Source organism: Saccoglossus kowalevskii, chromosome 1, assembly GCF_978046115.1.
Source record: "Saccoglossus kowalevskii chromosome 1, keSacKowa6.1, whole genome shotgun sequence".
NCBI classification, from domain to species: Eukaryota; Metazoa; Hemichordata; class Enteropneusta; family Harrimaniidae; genus Saccoglossus; species Saccoglossus kowalevskii.
Window position 1 is genome coordinate 30,675,417 of NC_140641.1, and position 16,788 is coordinate 30,692,204.

The following is a 16,788-nucleotide window of genomic DNA, read 5'->3' on the forward strand; positions in this document are numbered from 1 at the left end:
GCACCATTTTTTTGATGAAAAATGACAAAATATTTGCTAAAAATTGAAGATGTCAACACAAAATGAACAAATCTGATAGAGGTCCACCGAACGTATATACCATGCTGGTTTGAGATCAATCGGAATGGGACTACCAGTTTTGGAGAAGATGTCGAAAATAGAATTTTTGACCAAAAATTACCATTTTAAAATATTCGCCAAAATTAGGAAATTGAAAATTTCCTTAACCAAATTAACAAAACTGATAGAGGACAACCCAAGGCACATGCATTATCAATATCAATACTGTAGACCACTTAGTGTCATAGTAGCATAGAAGGAATTTTAGAGTTTTGGGGGGCTAATTTGCATAATTGTTGGCAGACTTTTTTGACTTCTCATTAAACAAATTACCATCTACACTCATAGACGGACGACAGACGCAGGACAGAAACCCATCCCATAGGCTCAGCAGACCTATGGTCCGCTGAGCCACAAATGGGGGATAAGTATGTCATCAGTAAGCAATGTGTCAAGGATGTGGCTAATTTGCATAATAATTAGCATATAATTTATTCATAATGCTTGTACTTTTGTACAGGAGCGGATTCCCGCCCCTCTTGTTGATAAGGTTATAATCTCGGCCATTTCTGTTTTCCATGTGGCCGTATATTCTTCAATACGATTGGTTAGAAATGTTTGATGACATGCATCCATTATCTTATATAAATCCTTGACATTCAATATGTCTACCATTAAATTGTTGAAAAATATCAATGAATTATTAGACACTGAAATATACTCACTGGTCCACAGTATTCCAGAAGATCGTCAAATATGCAAATGGCCCACTGATGATCAGCCCATGGCCTATCTGCGGACTGCAAAAAAAACAACAGAAGACGACCAACTGGTTGAGATACAGAAAAGAACAGCAACATATTGAAGCGGTATAATTATTTTTACATCGTACATAAAACCAGGAATACATACTTACCAATAATCTCACAAAATGCGGCAATAACTGTTCAAAAAATGGCAGGATTGCAGCGTTATGTGTCCCAAGCAGAGCATGCATGACATCAGCAACTTTACTCAGAGTATACACATCATCCTCATCCTACAAGTAGAGAAAGTGTAGGGTATAACATTTACTATTTCATCACATTGCATCAGAATACACTGTAACCTTGTTATAATGAACTCTTTGGAGGATATACAGTGAGTTTGTTATAGTGAAGTGTTCACTATAATAAAATACATAATACATTGAGATTGTTGTGGGCGAGAGACAATGTGTTCATTACTGTAGAATACTTTATTTTAACTGGAATTAATTTTTTGCTGGAAGGACATTTCGGGTATTTTGTATGGAATTTATTTTCACTGATTTTTGACGAGTTGAATGTAAAATATAGGGGAAAAGGTATATTCACTGGATTTTATTTTCACTGAATCATTCCTTCAGCAAAAATAGCGAAAATTAATTCCAAGCAAAAATAAAGTATTTTACAAGTATATCAGAAAGTTTATTATAAAGGTTTTCATTATAACGAGGTTACAGTGTCCTATTTAATATAATATAATATAATGGCAGACTATGTTTTTTTTTGTTAATCCAAATATTGTTCATGGCAGACTTTATTTGCAAATTTCACAAAACAATTATCATTTGTAGTAAATAAAGTTATACTACATAAAATATTGGGAAGTGTATAAATAAACATATCCACAAATTAACAAGTCGCGATATGATAGAATCCCATTGGTATGCACTACTGTATTTGTAGATACAAGCATTCAGATGATATTTAGGTTACATGCTTAGTAACGTTTTTAAAATATCTGAATCGCAATGCAATTGTTAAATTGTTTTCAAGACACAAAACTTAAAATTTAATGAATCTTTATCCACAATTTCAATAGTTATTAATGTTGTTTTGAATTGAACGAGTGTTGTTTCCCATCCTGAGCATGTGAGGGCGCTGATGCCTTTCTTGAGTGTGTGAGGGCACTGTTCACCCTTCTTACAGCCGTTCGAGAATTATTCGGACAGTCAGTTAGCAATATATGTTGGAACTTTGCGAAACACTTAGGTCTTTCCCAATCTAGACTTAATGGCGCCGTTGTATTGGCACGCCCACAATTGGAATCATTCCATTATCTTGCAAGATGCCGGTAAAACCAGGGTAAAGCGCTGTTTTCAAAACCACGCGCATTGGTTACCATATATTAACAGTTTATATGTTGTATTTGCATTCAAAGTTTTATTTTAAATTGTTATACCCATCTGAGTCCACCTGACATAGCGTAATTTACAAAACAACTCCCGAGTGTTGAGTAACCCCAGGTATTAATGAACTCCTCGTTGGCGGGAAGGCTCAAAGTAAAGTTTCTTAGCGGGACGTGCTGCAGTTTCGCGACAGTTTTGGGCCAAACTAAAAGTTGTTTTTACATTACTGGTGCATTATGTATCAAATTAAGATTTTATACTGAGGTGGGAGAGTACGTCAGGGATACACAGACGGAAAACTCCATTATAGCGGTTTGATGGATTTTGTCAAATCAAAAGTGCCTTCCTTGATTGAATCACCTTTTCAACTGCAGTTTGAAAATGACGGGGTATAACAATCGTTATCATGTCTAGTCCATTTGTGTAACAGGTACAACTGACTAAAATGAGCGAGGGGTTGACATTTTTCGACAGATTTAAGCAACACCCAACTTGTGATTTTCAAAATTACTGAAAATAATTACAATTATAAAAAATAAAGAATGGTTGCTGTAAACGCACGCTAGATAATACTTGCAATTCATCAAGCCGACAACCCCTATGAAATAGTAATCCCAAACCACGCGCCCGTCACTCAAGTGGTGCCGACAAGTCTAGATTGGGCAAAGACCAAAGTGTTTTGCAAAGTTGCAAGTCATTTTGCTAACTGACTGTCCGAATAATTCTCAGAACGGCTCATCTATACTTTTAAATATACCTATTAGTAATTCATTGTAAATTTTTATATTTTTAATATTGACTTCAATAGAAGATATGTCATGTATTATTTCATTGCATTCGATAATTTAAGAGAGCTTTTCTTTTGTTGTGGCCATGTGTTATGACAGAAGCCAACTTGAAAACTTCTTTTTGCTATCTGCAATTCAATTTCATCTGCAATTTTTGTGAGCGAACCAAGCTTAATTAAAAACCATTCAATATTGTTCTGTTTTTGCTGTTGACAACTTACCATAATGTTATATTTGGAACTTGGAATAAAATAATGCATTGAACAACATACATGCATGTCTGTGTGTTTTATCTGAATGTTACAAATCATTTTGAGAAATTCAAATAGGAAATCAAAGTTTGGAGGATTGCTTTAACCATCAAGACATGTGTTGATGATTTAATTAAACATTAGTCAAGTGCAAATACCTCATCTTGTAAATTTTCTTCGACAACTTCATCATAATCTTCATCTTTTCTTTGTTCTGAATGACACAAAAAGACAATTGCCATGGAATAAAGGATTACAAGACATTAACGCTCCCATCACCACCTCTGACAACAACATGGCAACAAAATGTCCTAATTGCCTATGAGAGTCTTAAGGAATAATCCCTTCTCAAAATAAACATTTACGACAGTTATCATTAATACAAATGTCTGCAATGACATAAAGAGATGCAAGGATGCAATTCAGTGTTGATATTCTTTTGATGTCACCAGTCAACAAAAAATATTTACTAAGACTACATTATAAACAAAGAATAACTACTTGTATATAATAAACCAATCAGAGTTGCCTATTTGAACTAAATGTACATTGTGTACACTCGTCTATGTCACTGTGGTACCACAGTAAGCTGAAGTAACATCACAACTTATTGGAAAGAAGGTCAATTGTACAAATCACATGTATAAGAAGACAACCCAGGAATTACAATAAAACACAATCTTATATTTACTCTTCACCTACAAGCAAAATTACATTTGCTTTATTTCCTATTTGAATGCTAAAGTCAAATTTCATAACATAAATCCATATTTATTCAACGATATTGATAATTGTGTTCATTTGGGTTAGAACACAGAGAAATTATAGAAAAATTGAAAATGTCAATTTGGCAAACGAAAAAACATCTGAAAGTCACTTTTATATATACCTTGCCTATCTGCATGTCTTTTGAAATGTTGGTCTAAAATATCTCCCATAAGTTTGGCTAAGGTAGCAAGTTGGGTCTCGTCAAGGCAACCTTTGCCTAAAAATTCCACACACTATAAAAGAGAAGAAGACTTTAAATACGATGGATGTAACAGCAGACCACTATTGAGTTTAATAACAGTTGTCTACATGCGATCACCTGAAATAGAATTTCATATCCATGATTGGATCAGAGGAACAAAATAACAAACTAACAAACTTGCTCTGATGCTTGAATATCCACAAGTGTAAAGTTGGGGAAGGATTCATGTTGAACGACAGATCTGTCTCCACCTGTCACAATTAATTTTGGATATCACTTGTTTAAAGTATGTAACTACACAGTACCATTGATATTAATTGAGATTTCAAAAGATAAAGTAAAACACCAAACACAAAATTAAAATGCTAGAGTCATCGCACCATGTAGCGTTATATATGGGAACAATAGCAATGTATACAAAGTGTGAAAAACCATTGTTCGTTCACCCGAAATTCGAACGTGCTGCACGTGTAGCACTTTAAGTCACATCCAGATGAGCATTACACAAGCTGAAATAGAGCATCCTTGTCATTTCACACTCAGTCATGTGACTCAATTATTCCATTTGCATTAAAAACCTAAGAGTACATTGAGAGTATCACACACTGAGGACTTTTTTCCACAGCTGCAAGTATTTTGTAGTACAAGTAAATCTTGTGTTATAAAACCATTTTTTGTTATAAACAAGTGAGAATTTTTGTAGTTAATTTTATACATCTATTGTTAAGATGCACAACTGAGCCTCGCAGATGAATTTGATTGGAATCTGGAGCAAATCTGATGCGAATCTGAATCCTTTCTCAACTTCAGACTTGTTGAAAATCTCCCAGCGGAGGTCACAGACTAATTGCAGATTAAAACAGCATGCTACTTTTCAAACTGAAGGAATCACAATTGTTCTGAGGTAGCGACACAAAACGCTTTACAGCAGCCACAAATTTGTTTCCTACACCATGACAGCAATTTAGTTCGCCAGTTATCAATACAGCTAGGCTTGAAACAATGATGCTTTAGGTAGCCAGGAGATCGTTATCAGATTTTGAAGGCAACATTGCTTGCACCACAGCGATATTGTCGGCCAGCTGGCTTTGTGTATGAAACAAATTCACATCCACAAGAAACTATAATCGACCACAGCATAATTTAGTGAAATCTAAGTATCGTTTTTTTTTTTCATAGATATACACACAAATGTGCAGTTATGATGACAGTGTTGATTCTTCGCAAAAATCTACATCAAGTGTGATTAGCATCTTCATTAATATTGATGTACGTGTCTCAAATAACGACTAAACCATAGTTCATTTGAGTAGCTAATATATCATTTTGGTAATATATGCAGTACCAATGACAGGATACCATTCCAATTAAAGGGAATATTATACTGCAATGTCAACGACGAGGTAAGAAGTGTGATCCAAACTGACCTTGGCGAATGAATCCATATGTTGTACAAGAACGTCACTTTCGGGTTCTGTTTGGATGGCTTTCAGGACTTCGGGTAAGATGTAACTCCACATTTGTGCAAGGTAATCGTCCCCTTTAATTTTGGCACATTCTAATAAATATGGTAAAGATTCGGCTGCCGATAATCGCACAAGTTCAACGAAGTCAAGGATCAAACACAGAACTGACATATACCTGAGATATTGTTATCATGAGTGGAAATGGAATTCATCTTGTTGCCAAAAACAACTTTTGTCAACTTATATATATAAACAAGTCATTGTCAATGACACGTCCCCGTTCCGTTCATATTTGAGTGACATATACATTCAAAGCAGATCATGACCGAAATGCACCTGCATATGTACAACACATTGTGCTAAATCTGAACAAAATCCATCCATGCATGACTGAGATCCGGTTCTGGAATTGTGAAAATACGTGATTTTGATGCATTTTCGGCCTTAAAATGGCCATCATTCCACTATTGTTAAGCAGATCATGAAACAAATGCACATATCTATTTGTGACATGATGTACCATGTGTGTGTGAAGTTTGAACTTGATCAATCCAGACATGTCTTGGATACGGATCCAGAACTGAATTCTTTAACAAAATGGCCACCAGTCGGCCATTTCGAATTTGATGCGAAAAAAAAAAAAGACGTGCATCAAGGTCCTATTATGTTTAATGTATGTACCAAATCAATCTGATTAAAATCTGATGTAGTGTACGGGCTTTAATTATTTTGGCTATAAACTTATTTTAATTTTATTTTTTATTACTTTTGTTATTAATGCCCTTTTATTTTATTTATTTTATTATTTTACTTTGATTTTGATTTTGTGATTTTTTTTAATTCCGCCCTACCTACATCTGATCCGACGCCTATGTAAGTCCCGTTCAAATCTCGCGTAAGTAACAGCCAATCACAGCCCCCCTTTTATACAGGCTGTCGGTTGCTTACTTTTCAGTGTAGCGATACTCTACGGGCAATCTTTCTGTACATTATATTTTGCCAGCTTGAATAAACCATTAATAGAAAATTGTTAGTATATTTTTATTTGCAAAAGAAATTCCTCAGCATTTTACATTTTTTGTCATTACATTGAATATTTTTTTCACTTCCAACAAATGTGTACACTTCCAGATACATCTTCGCCAGCCAAGGTTCGTTCATTCAGTCATCGCTTCAATTTTACATCACTGAGCATAATTATCTAGAATGGAAGCAAAAAAATAAGTAAATTGTAATGATTAGAACACTGTAAACAGCTATAGTAAATAATGCAAACTGATTTTAAATTGTATAACGGTCACCGGCCCACGGCATCGACGCAGAAAATTGGAGCAAACAAATATTTCCTGATCAATTGCGATGTGTTCCAAATAAAAAATATTTTATTCCAGTCCAAATCAGCTCAATTACTTTAATAAAGAGTTATTGTATAATGTACAAAATGTTGATACAATTTGATGAATATTTACAGCTACGGCTTCAATACCGTAGACGATGTTGGCCCGATCTTCAACAAAACATCACCCGTCTCCAGGGCAGGCGACTGGAAAAAGACACTGGTGTTCGGTCGAAACGGTGGAAACAAAATCGTCACTCCCAGAATAACTATGCAAAATAACGATCTAAAGTCGAACCATTCGAGCCACAATATTAACATAAAAATGACTTTCGTTGCATTTGACAATGATAAACTTACCGTAAAGCCGTGTTATTCTCGGTCGCTAACGTCGGTATAATCCGCCATTTTATTTGAGTGTTTGCCACCCGACTCCGCCCGGTGACGTCATCATGTGCGCTATAGAAGGAGGTCTGTGATTCGTTGACTAAAATCGTCGATAGTGGGTCTCGTTGAAATCTCGTTACATAGGCATCGGCTCAGATGTAGGTAGGGCAGAATTAAAAAAAAATCACAAAATCAAAATCAAAGTAAAATAATAAAATTAAAAGGCATTAATAACAAAAGTAATAAAAAATAAAATTAAAATAAGTTTATAGCCAAAATAATTAAAGCCCGTACACTACATCAGATTTTAATCAGATTGGTACCAAATTTGAACAAAATCCGTCCATGCATAGCTGAGATCCGGGTCCGGAATGGTGAAAATGTGCGATTTTGATGCATTTTCGGCCTTAAAATGGCCGCTATTCGGCTATCGTTAATCAGATCATGAAAAAAATGCATGTGCATATGTCCCATATAATGTGTGATGTATGAGTGAAGTTTGAACTTAATCGGTCCATGCATGTTCGAGATACAGGTGATCACGGACGGACGGACGGACGCACACACACAGGGCAAAACATAAGTCCTCGTTTTCGGACTGCGTTCGAACGGGGACTAATAAGTTTTCCTGATTTTTGTAATAATAAATTGTTCAAGACTAGTAGCGCAAATATGTTCAGTATATATTAAACTAAGAAATTATAGAAAAAATACATAAAATGTGAAAAATCTTTGCAAAATGTTAAATTATAACTTAAGAGTAAATTTCTTGACAATTTGCCACTCATTTTCGAAAAATTGTTTTCACAAAATGATGGCTCAGAGAATTCTAGTGCTAAGGAAATTTTTTCTTCTTTCAACAGTGGTGTCTATGGGTTATTAAATTCACCTAACATTGGTTGCCTGGAGGAGTCACCCCAATGAATTTGTAAAACGGACCAAGTTAGATCGATCATCATAAATAAGTCAATTTCCATAGGACTTTTTTCACTTAAAATTTTGCAAATGATTAATTACTGGTATTCATTGAGACATTTGATTTAGATAAACAAATTAAAACTAAAATACCGGTAGATGTATTTATAAGTGTTGTAGTGTTGAAATTTTTTCTCAATGGCTGTTCAGGCAACAAACTTCCCTTGCGATTCACAACAAATTGATGAAAAATCATGGCAGAGTAACGCATTTGAGATTGAAAATATTCTCAATGTCTTCACATGTTGTCCGCATATAAACTACTGTAAAATACTGACCTTAATTTCGCCTGGAATTAATTTTCGCTAATTTCGCTTGAAATTAATTTTTGCTAATTTCGCTGAAGGAATGTTTCAGAGAAAATAAAATCCCGTGAATACACCTTTTTCCAATATTTTACATTCAACTCGCAAGAAATTGGTGAAAATAAATTTCAAACAAAACACCCGAATAGTCTTTTCAGCGTAAATTAATTCCAGCTAAATAAAGTATTTTACAGTATTTCATGCGTCTATTTTTAAGTAAGCTCTTCTAATCATGACAAATGCTACAACATTTACTTTGATATGTTAATTTCTAATAAGCTAGCAGTAGAATGCTTTTGATGCACAGCCTGTCACTATTGTGTGAATAATCTTCAAATAATATTCAAAAAACCTCACTATGTGCATACACTGTAAAAGGATATCATCGTGGAAATAAAATTTTAACAGTGGTACCATTAATTTAACTACTTGTTCGGTGTAATCAGCGAAGGCTTCTTTCAGTTCCCGTGCATAACACACCAACATCTGACACGCTGTGCTCTTGTCTTCAAGACCAGATGTCTTGATTCCAAAACTTTGCTGTAATGAGTAATTTAAATAAGCGTTTTAAATATGTATCTTTTTGCCACTATAAAGTGTTAAGTAGTTATGACTCTGATAAGATGGATGCTGGAAACCATGATATATGCATTAGTGCCAGGAGATAATAAGGTTCATCTCTATTAGTTATTGCGATGGTGTCATTGGCATTTGTTTATGAACAATCAACCCATTCAGTTTGTTACATTTTTTCGAGCTCTAGTTTTGCACTCAAAATACAAGCATTTTCACAACTACTAATTCACCGCAAGTTCCCTCTTTTTATCACAAATTCACAAAATAGTCCCGTTTATAGTCTACACTTTCTTTCAGAAGATTGTAGCAAAAATGGCAAAACTTCTTGAGGAAAAACTCAAATGTTGTCTGTTGGCATCAAAATTAGGGTTCATATCCAGAAAAATTAAAGAATATAAAGAAAAAAATGCAGAAACATTCAGATGAGAAAGTCTGGTGGTGAAACGGTTAAATGACAATGCCATAAACATCAGTCTTATGGGAGTTTCACAGAAACAGACTTCGGCAAACACTTAATTTTTGTAGCTAGGAATTTTCACAATGACTTTACAGCATTTTGTAAAGAAAAATTTTTGCAAAAGTTGCTGACAAACCATGTTCATAGGACCCAAGAAATAATTTTCACTGCTACAAAATTTCACACTTTTTACAGACTTACGGAAACTTGTTTTTTGTAAAATTAAAACTGTTTACAGTCTCAATTATCATGATTTGCAGTTTAATTGTCAAGAAAAAATATGTCCACAAAACTGCTTAAACAGACAAAACTATATAATATTAATTTTTTTGGTTTCCACAATCAGACTTTATCGCAATTATAGTCATGCTACAATCAAATACTATTGGTCAGAACTTGCATTGAAATTCCACACCCTTATAAGTTCATGTTCTCGTGATTTCACTAAGACCTTCACCACGAGCATACAGTTGTAAAAGTTTCCAACACAATATCTTATTTGCCTTCAGTTCCTGATATTTACCTGATCACCAAGATTCACAAACTGCCATCCATCTTCCTCACTGATTTGTTTGGCATCATCAGCTAAGTAAAAACAAATACACGCAGCTATTAATCACCAAACACAGTCAGTCAATCACCTGTCATAAGCCCCTCCCCTGTATAAAACCCCAGCCCTTATTTTTTAGATAATTAACGAGTTGCTGGCATTCTCGTATATATTCCAAGGATGCTATTTACCAGATGTCCAATAGGTTTAAATCTCAAAAATAAAGATGTTATTTATTAAATTATGCATATCATGATTGGTATGGTAGTTCTCTTTTTTTCAGTGTGTGGTATGTAAATAATATTGTAATATAAAAAAAAAAAAACTATTTTTTGTGTACATTTGTTTCTTCGTTACAAAAGTTTCATGGAAACCAATGACGATGCAACTCATTTCACAGTTTTATTTCCCCCCTAATCTATTGCATGGTGAACGACAAGGGCGTAACATAGTTACAATGTTAAACAAAACAAGCCATGCATGGCACAGTCCCTGTTAGTTATCAAATTTAGGATATAGAGTTTTGTTTATAGTAATATAGTTTGAACATAAACATGTCAGGAATATGATTATGATGATTGTTTAACATTTAAATGATTGACATTTGTATCTGATTGTCAAACAAGTATTGAGAGATATTGCTCTGGAACAGCATTAATTAAAACAAAATTAGCCATTTTGAATACATGTATAATGAATATATAAAATTCAAACATAATCAGTCAAAGCATGTCAGAGATATGGCTCTAGAATCCCATTCATTAAAACAAAATGGCCGCTAGTCAGCTATTCTAAATCTGATCTGAAAAATAAAATGACGTGCATTAGGAACCCATAATGTCAAATGTATGTAACCAAGTTTGAACAAAAGCCATCCATAAATGCCAGAAATGCTTGATATTTGATGATTTGTTAGCACAAAAATGACCACCATTCGGCCATTTTTAATAGGGTCGTCAAACCAATATATCTATGATAATCAATATTTAAAATTTGAACATAATCAGTCAAAGCAAGTAAGAGATATGGCTACCTGGGTCATGCTTTCTAAAATGGTATGGCCTGATACAGTGCGTACCTCAGAAACTAAACAACTCTGATTTTGACGAAAACGTTAACCCTTTTAATAAACCAGTTAGACTTAAACACGGCAGTACATTGGTTGAGTTACAAAATTGTACTACAAAAATTGTAGCTAAAAATATTGTTAACAACAAATTTATCTCGCCGAGATCTGAGACCTATTTTACTGTATTATTGAATATTTCACACTTGATGTCTTGGTTGCCAATCTACCAGTTACCCTTTCTCAGAGAATTTCAACTCAAAATAATCCATAATATTCTGACCACAAACAAAACATTATTCAAGATGAACCCTCCCATTGTGGAGTCTGATCTTTGTACTTTCTGTTCATCATGCTCTGAATCTCTTATCCATTTGTTTTACCAATGTCAATGCACCCAAGATTTTTGGGAAACACTGTACATGCTTGGGGGGAGGGGGTAAGCTTGGCCTGAGGGCATTCCCAAATGCACAACAAATACTTTTTGGGGATGATAACTTTACATGTTTAGTCAACTTCCTCTTTCTGGTAGCAAAAAAATATATTTACTTGTGTAGACATAAAAATCAAAAGCCAGAATTCATGGCATACAAAAGATATGTAAAATATTCCTGGAGATAGAGTACTTCATTGCTGTCGACGGAATAGGTTGACTTCTCATAACAAGAAATGGGGATATTTTATGAAAAATGTTACCCAATCCACTTCACAATATGTAGATTAATTGCAATTTGTAATGTACAAACCAGGTATGTAAGATGTTAATTTCAGTGCCAACTCCAATTAAAGTTTATAAATACAAAAAAAAGTAAGAGATATGGCTCTAGAACCACATTCATTAAAACAAAATGGCACGGACACAGAGGTTAAAACATAAGTCCCCGTTTTTGGACTGCTTTCGAACAGGGACTAACAAAATTCTCATCTTTTATGAAGTCCTCCCCCTCAGCTATACACCCAACCCCTTACTTTCTACGATTTAAATGTTGAGGCCTATAGGCTTATGACCAATTAATTACAGTACCATAATACTTAGCTGATTTTTGCTAAATAATAATTTGTTACCATCTTATAGAAATGACATTGTCTGTTTTTTCCATATATGACACTTTTACTGCGTTATAACTCACAGTAACATTTTAATTCTAAAATCCTGCTAGTATCATTGATTAAATGCAGATTAATTCAACCACTTGAAAAGTATAATTTTTCTTTTAACAATCCAATCATGCCCCCCCCCCCAAAATGATAATTCATTCATAGTTCAATTAATAAAAGGAATACAGTATGTAAAAAGTTTTACTCACTGTCTACAAGCGCTACCTCTGGTTTGATTGATGCGGTCTTCATCAAAGGACCCATAACTACAGGTAAATATGCCTGGAAATCAGTGCCCAGTAATTTACACATCCTGGCCCAAGCTGATATCATGAAAGAGATCTGTGGGTCATCGTCTTCCATTTCATTGGCATCTGTCTGCGCTTTCAACAGCAATTGCATAACATCATTGGCATCTTGACGAAACTAAAAGTGCAACAAATTGGTTCGAATTCATTTAACTGTTTTTTCACAAAAAAGGGGTCAACCTTGATGCAAGGCGAGGCGACTCAAATGTACCAAAGACTCACAAATAGTGAAAGCTTGTACCTGAATCTACAACCGGCATAACAAGAAACATGTTTTAGTACTCGAGTCAATTCAAAGCTGCTTACAAGATTGTATCGGAATGGCTCACCAATCCTAAAACCTAACAGTTGAACCAATCAGAGAGCAGCTTTCAGAGCATTTTTTCTGCCTTGCATATATGCTTTGACTCAACTGTAGTGCTTACCTTATCTGTGCCAACGGCTAATCCAATTAAACTGATACATTCAATAGTCTTGCCTCTCAGTAATCTTAGTTCCTTACTGATAGCATTTTGCATGATGTATTTCAGACTTGGCATAAACCGGTCGTAGTATACAATAAACTTCTCCTCTGCTGTATCGGCTACAGCTGCCAATGTTGTCACCATCTGCTCTAGCACTAACTTGGTACCTCTCTCTACCAACTATGATAAGGAAAAAATAATTCAAAACTGAGTTTGGAGTGCACAATACAATGTCGCACTGCGATGTCATTGGGTTACATTTATTTGTTAATCAGCATACTTGTGTTTAAAAACTAATTACAAATACAGTGATCGGAATGTCCCGGTCGCATCCCATTTATTTGAAAGTGAAAGTTCAGGTGAAGAATGGTAACTGAAAATATGGCGATAAAAATTATTATACAATAATCATGTTTGCTCAAACAAAACGGTACCTCTTGTATTTTAGAAGAAATGATGGCCTCAATCTTGCCCAAAATACCATCCAAATATGGTACTAACAGCGACTTAGGACAGTCTTCACTGAAATTAACCAGTGCTGCACCGGCATGTGCCTGGACTCTGGGATTAGCATTGTCATCCATAACCAGTAACAAACCTGGCACCACCTATAAATATATAACAATAATTATCATATCAGTAATAGAGATAACCCAGTATATCACAGCATTTATGTATCAACTTTCATTAAAATCTGCATTTTTTGGATAAATAAATGTGAAAAAGTTGGAAATTTGCAAATTGATATGTAAATTGATAATTAATATGCAAAGTTAAAACTTTAAATGAAATATATTGATGGATGTATTTTCTTGAATACTAAAGAGTAGTTATTGAGGCATCAGAAAGTTACCTAATACAGGCAGTTAGGTAAAATACCATGTAGCTGGTATTTCAAATTGTTATCAGCCAATAGGAAATAATCTTGATACAACACTAGATTGTGGACTAATTGCTTATGGTAGAAGGGTGATACACTGTACATTGTTTAATATTATACTTCATATCCTATCATCCAATCAGATTCATGCATTTGGTGGTAAATATTTTCCATATATTTCCATCATTGTTTTCTCAATGAATCACCTCTAATTTGTAAACAGTTCAAGCAACTGGAAATACGTTTTGCTTGGGCATATTTTTGGGCAGTGTTATGTTCTATATGAATACTTTGAAACAAAAGAATCATTAAACAACACAAGTATATCAAGCAGTCTGTCTACAGTTGCCACACTGTATGTGGTGAGCTCTAAAATTTGAATTCTGGATGGCATTTTAGGATTCGTTAACATTGAATAGTAATGTTTAGTGTTTTAGCATTTTATCACGGTAATTTTATGACTCCTTGTGTATCTCACATTCAGATTAAAGTGTTTATTCAACCGGAAATGTGTTGTTGAATTGTGTTTTATTCATTAGGCTCCAGTGGCCCCTGTACAGTGTGCTGTTTGTGTTCATGCAAGTAGTGTGTAAACATTGTCGGACAGTCGCAAGGAGTTGGTTTATGAATCTGACAGTAATTTTGGAATGGATTATGGAATATAAATACATACAAACCATTTGAAGTGTGATGATACTGTAAAATACTTTATTTTAGCTGAAAATAATTTTTGGATGTTTTGTATGGAATTTATTTTCATCGGGATCACTCCTTCAGCGAAAATAGTGAAAATTAATCCCAAGCTAAAATAAAGTATTTTACAGTACTTGTGAATGGAGAATATTCTGGATGTTGTCTTTAGAAACTGGGCAAGAAAAATCTTGCAATGCAGCCAATACAAAATGTTATTTTATAAAGAATACAAAAATCGGCGCGAGCCATGGACAGATGAAAGACAGATTTGTCAACCCCCAGAGAGCATTATTGGAAGAGGCAAGGCCAAGATCAACAATGCTCTGAGGGTCTACAAATCAGTATATCACCCTTGATGTGAGTCAATATTTGGATATTATTGAATCTCACTTACCTTTTCATGGAACTTCTTTTCAAACATTGGTGCAAAGTCTGTTGCCATCTGACCAAGTGCATTACATGATGCATATCTCACTCTGGGATGCTTAAAAGAGATGTAATAAACAAAACAAAAACTGTGGATATGTGTGGAAGCAATTTATCATTTTAAACCTTTTCATCAATTTTTCTGCAGTTTATTTATATGGCTGAAAACGAACCCTAATTTTGGAGCCAACAGACAAAATTTAAGTTGGTTTTCAGTTTTTACTCAAAATTTTCTGCTATTTTTGTCCTAATCTTGAGAGGGAAAGTGCAGACTATAAACAGGACTATTTTGTGAATTTGTGATAAAAAGAGGGAACTGGTGGTGAAAAAGTTAAATATTCTGCATTCGAACAATAAAATATATGAACCATATTGTGTCATCATACATCTATGAAGTAGAGACCAATTGGAGACCAACTAACCTAGCGGAATTGTCACTTTGAATGACATTGTAGTCTCCTACTACTTCCTCATTCAAGTGTTTTGTCATTTTTTCAAAATGCAGTGTCAAAAAAAATTGATTATTTCATAGCTCCAAGCGGCAAACAAAATGACAGAAAAAGAATTAGCGTGCCATGTTGAAAACGAAGAAGGTACCCGAGAAGGTACGAGAACCTTACTGTCATCAGAAAATTCATTTATACTGATCACAAACATGCAAAATTCAGTCATCTACGAACAACTAGACGCCTCAGCCAACCACAACAGAGCATTCTGTATTACCTGATCTTGTAAGAACGGCAAGACTGTCTCTACAATGTCGGGTAAAACAGATTCCATATATCTATGGCAACCTTCACCGACCGCTGATATTGCCATCAAAGCGGCATGTCTGTATCGCCAATCAGCTGGAAAATAAGAATACTGTAAATTAAATTTTCACCACAATAAATTTGAGCCCAAGTTGCGAGGACAAAACTTTGCAAAAGTCACTGCTAGGCATGAATATCTCAATGAAATTTACACTGACACAAAATGTTGCTCTGTTCCTCTCAGGAAATTTATCATCATACTTAGGATATTGTAAACAGGGTTTTCCCCAAAGATTTAGACTAGAAAACCCAACAAGCAGCCTCTCGGCTGAGATAGCTCCGCTGTTAGCAATGCACATTTCAATTAAAGAACAGAAGATATCATTAGAAAATGAACAATATGCATAGTATCAATGCAATGGGACTTGCTGTTTTCAACAAGAATTCAAAAATATAATTTTTAACCATAAATGATTGTGGTTTTTAACAAGAAAAAAATATCACTTTTTACCAAAAATGACAAAAATATTCATCAAAATTAGAGAATTGAAGATATCACCATGAAATGAACAAATTTGAGAGTGGTCCATATGTAGTATCTATATATGTAATATCAAAGCAATTGGACTTGTCGTTTTTAACAAGAAGTCGAAAATATCACTTTTTACCAAAAATGACAAAAATATTTACCAAAATTAGAGAATTAAAGATATCATTACAAAATGAACAAATCTGAGAGAGATTCACATGTAGTACCTATATATGTAATATCAAAGCAATTGGACTTGCGGTTTTTAACAAGAAGTCGAAAATATCACTTTTTACCAA

General features: G+C 34.3%; 1 protein-coding gene and 1 long non-coding RNA gene across 2 annotated transcripts in view; both read right to left on the reverse strand.

Annotated features, from left to right (window-relative positions):
* LOC144360035 (importin-5-like) overlaps window positions 1-16,788 on the reverse strand; it is a 32,239-nt gene that overhangs the window by 6,238 nt on the left and 9,213 nt on the right. The window contains exons 10-21 of the mRNA XM_085500739.1: window positions 15,932-16,056; window positions 15,177-15,266; window positions 13,644-13,817; window positions 13,171-13,389; window positions 12,647-12,863; window positions 10,247-10,308; window positions 9,074-9,230; window positions 5,649-5,821; window positions 4,141-4,252; window positions 3,410-3,465; window positions 977-1,099; window positions 786-860 (exon numbers count right to left, since the gene is read on the reverse strand). Of these exons, the coding sequence (XP_085356865.1) occupies window positions 786-860; window positions 977-1,099; window positions 3,410-3,465; window positions 4,141-4,252; window positions 5,649-5,821; window positions 9,074-9,230; window positions 10,247-10,308; window positions 12,647-12,863; window positions 13,171-13,389; window positions 13,644-13,817; window positions 15,177-15,266; window positions 15,932-16,056 (1,583 nt within the window). The remainder of the gene's footprint in view (window positions 1-785; window positions 861-976; window positions 1,100-3,409; window positions 3,466-4,140; window positions 4,253-5,648; window positions 5,822-9,073; window positions 9,231-10,246; window positions 10,309-12,646; window positions 12,864-13,170; window positions 13,390-13,643; window positions 13,818-15,176; window positions 15,267-15,931; window positions 16,057-16,788) is intronic.
* LOC146750835 (uncharacterized) lies at window positions 6,713-7,861 on the reverse strand. Its single transcript, XR_014929779.1, has 2 exons — window positions 7,384-7,861; window positions 6,713-6,888 (listed from the first exon to the last, which is right to left on the reverse strand). It is a non-coding gene; the product is annotated as an uncharacterized LOC146750835 (long non-coding RNA).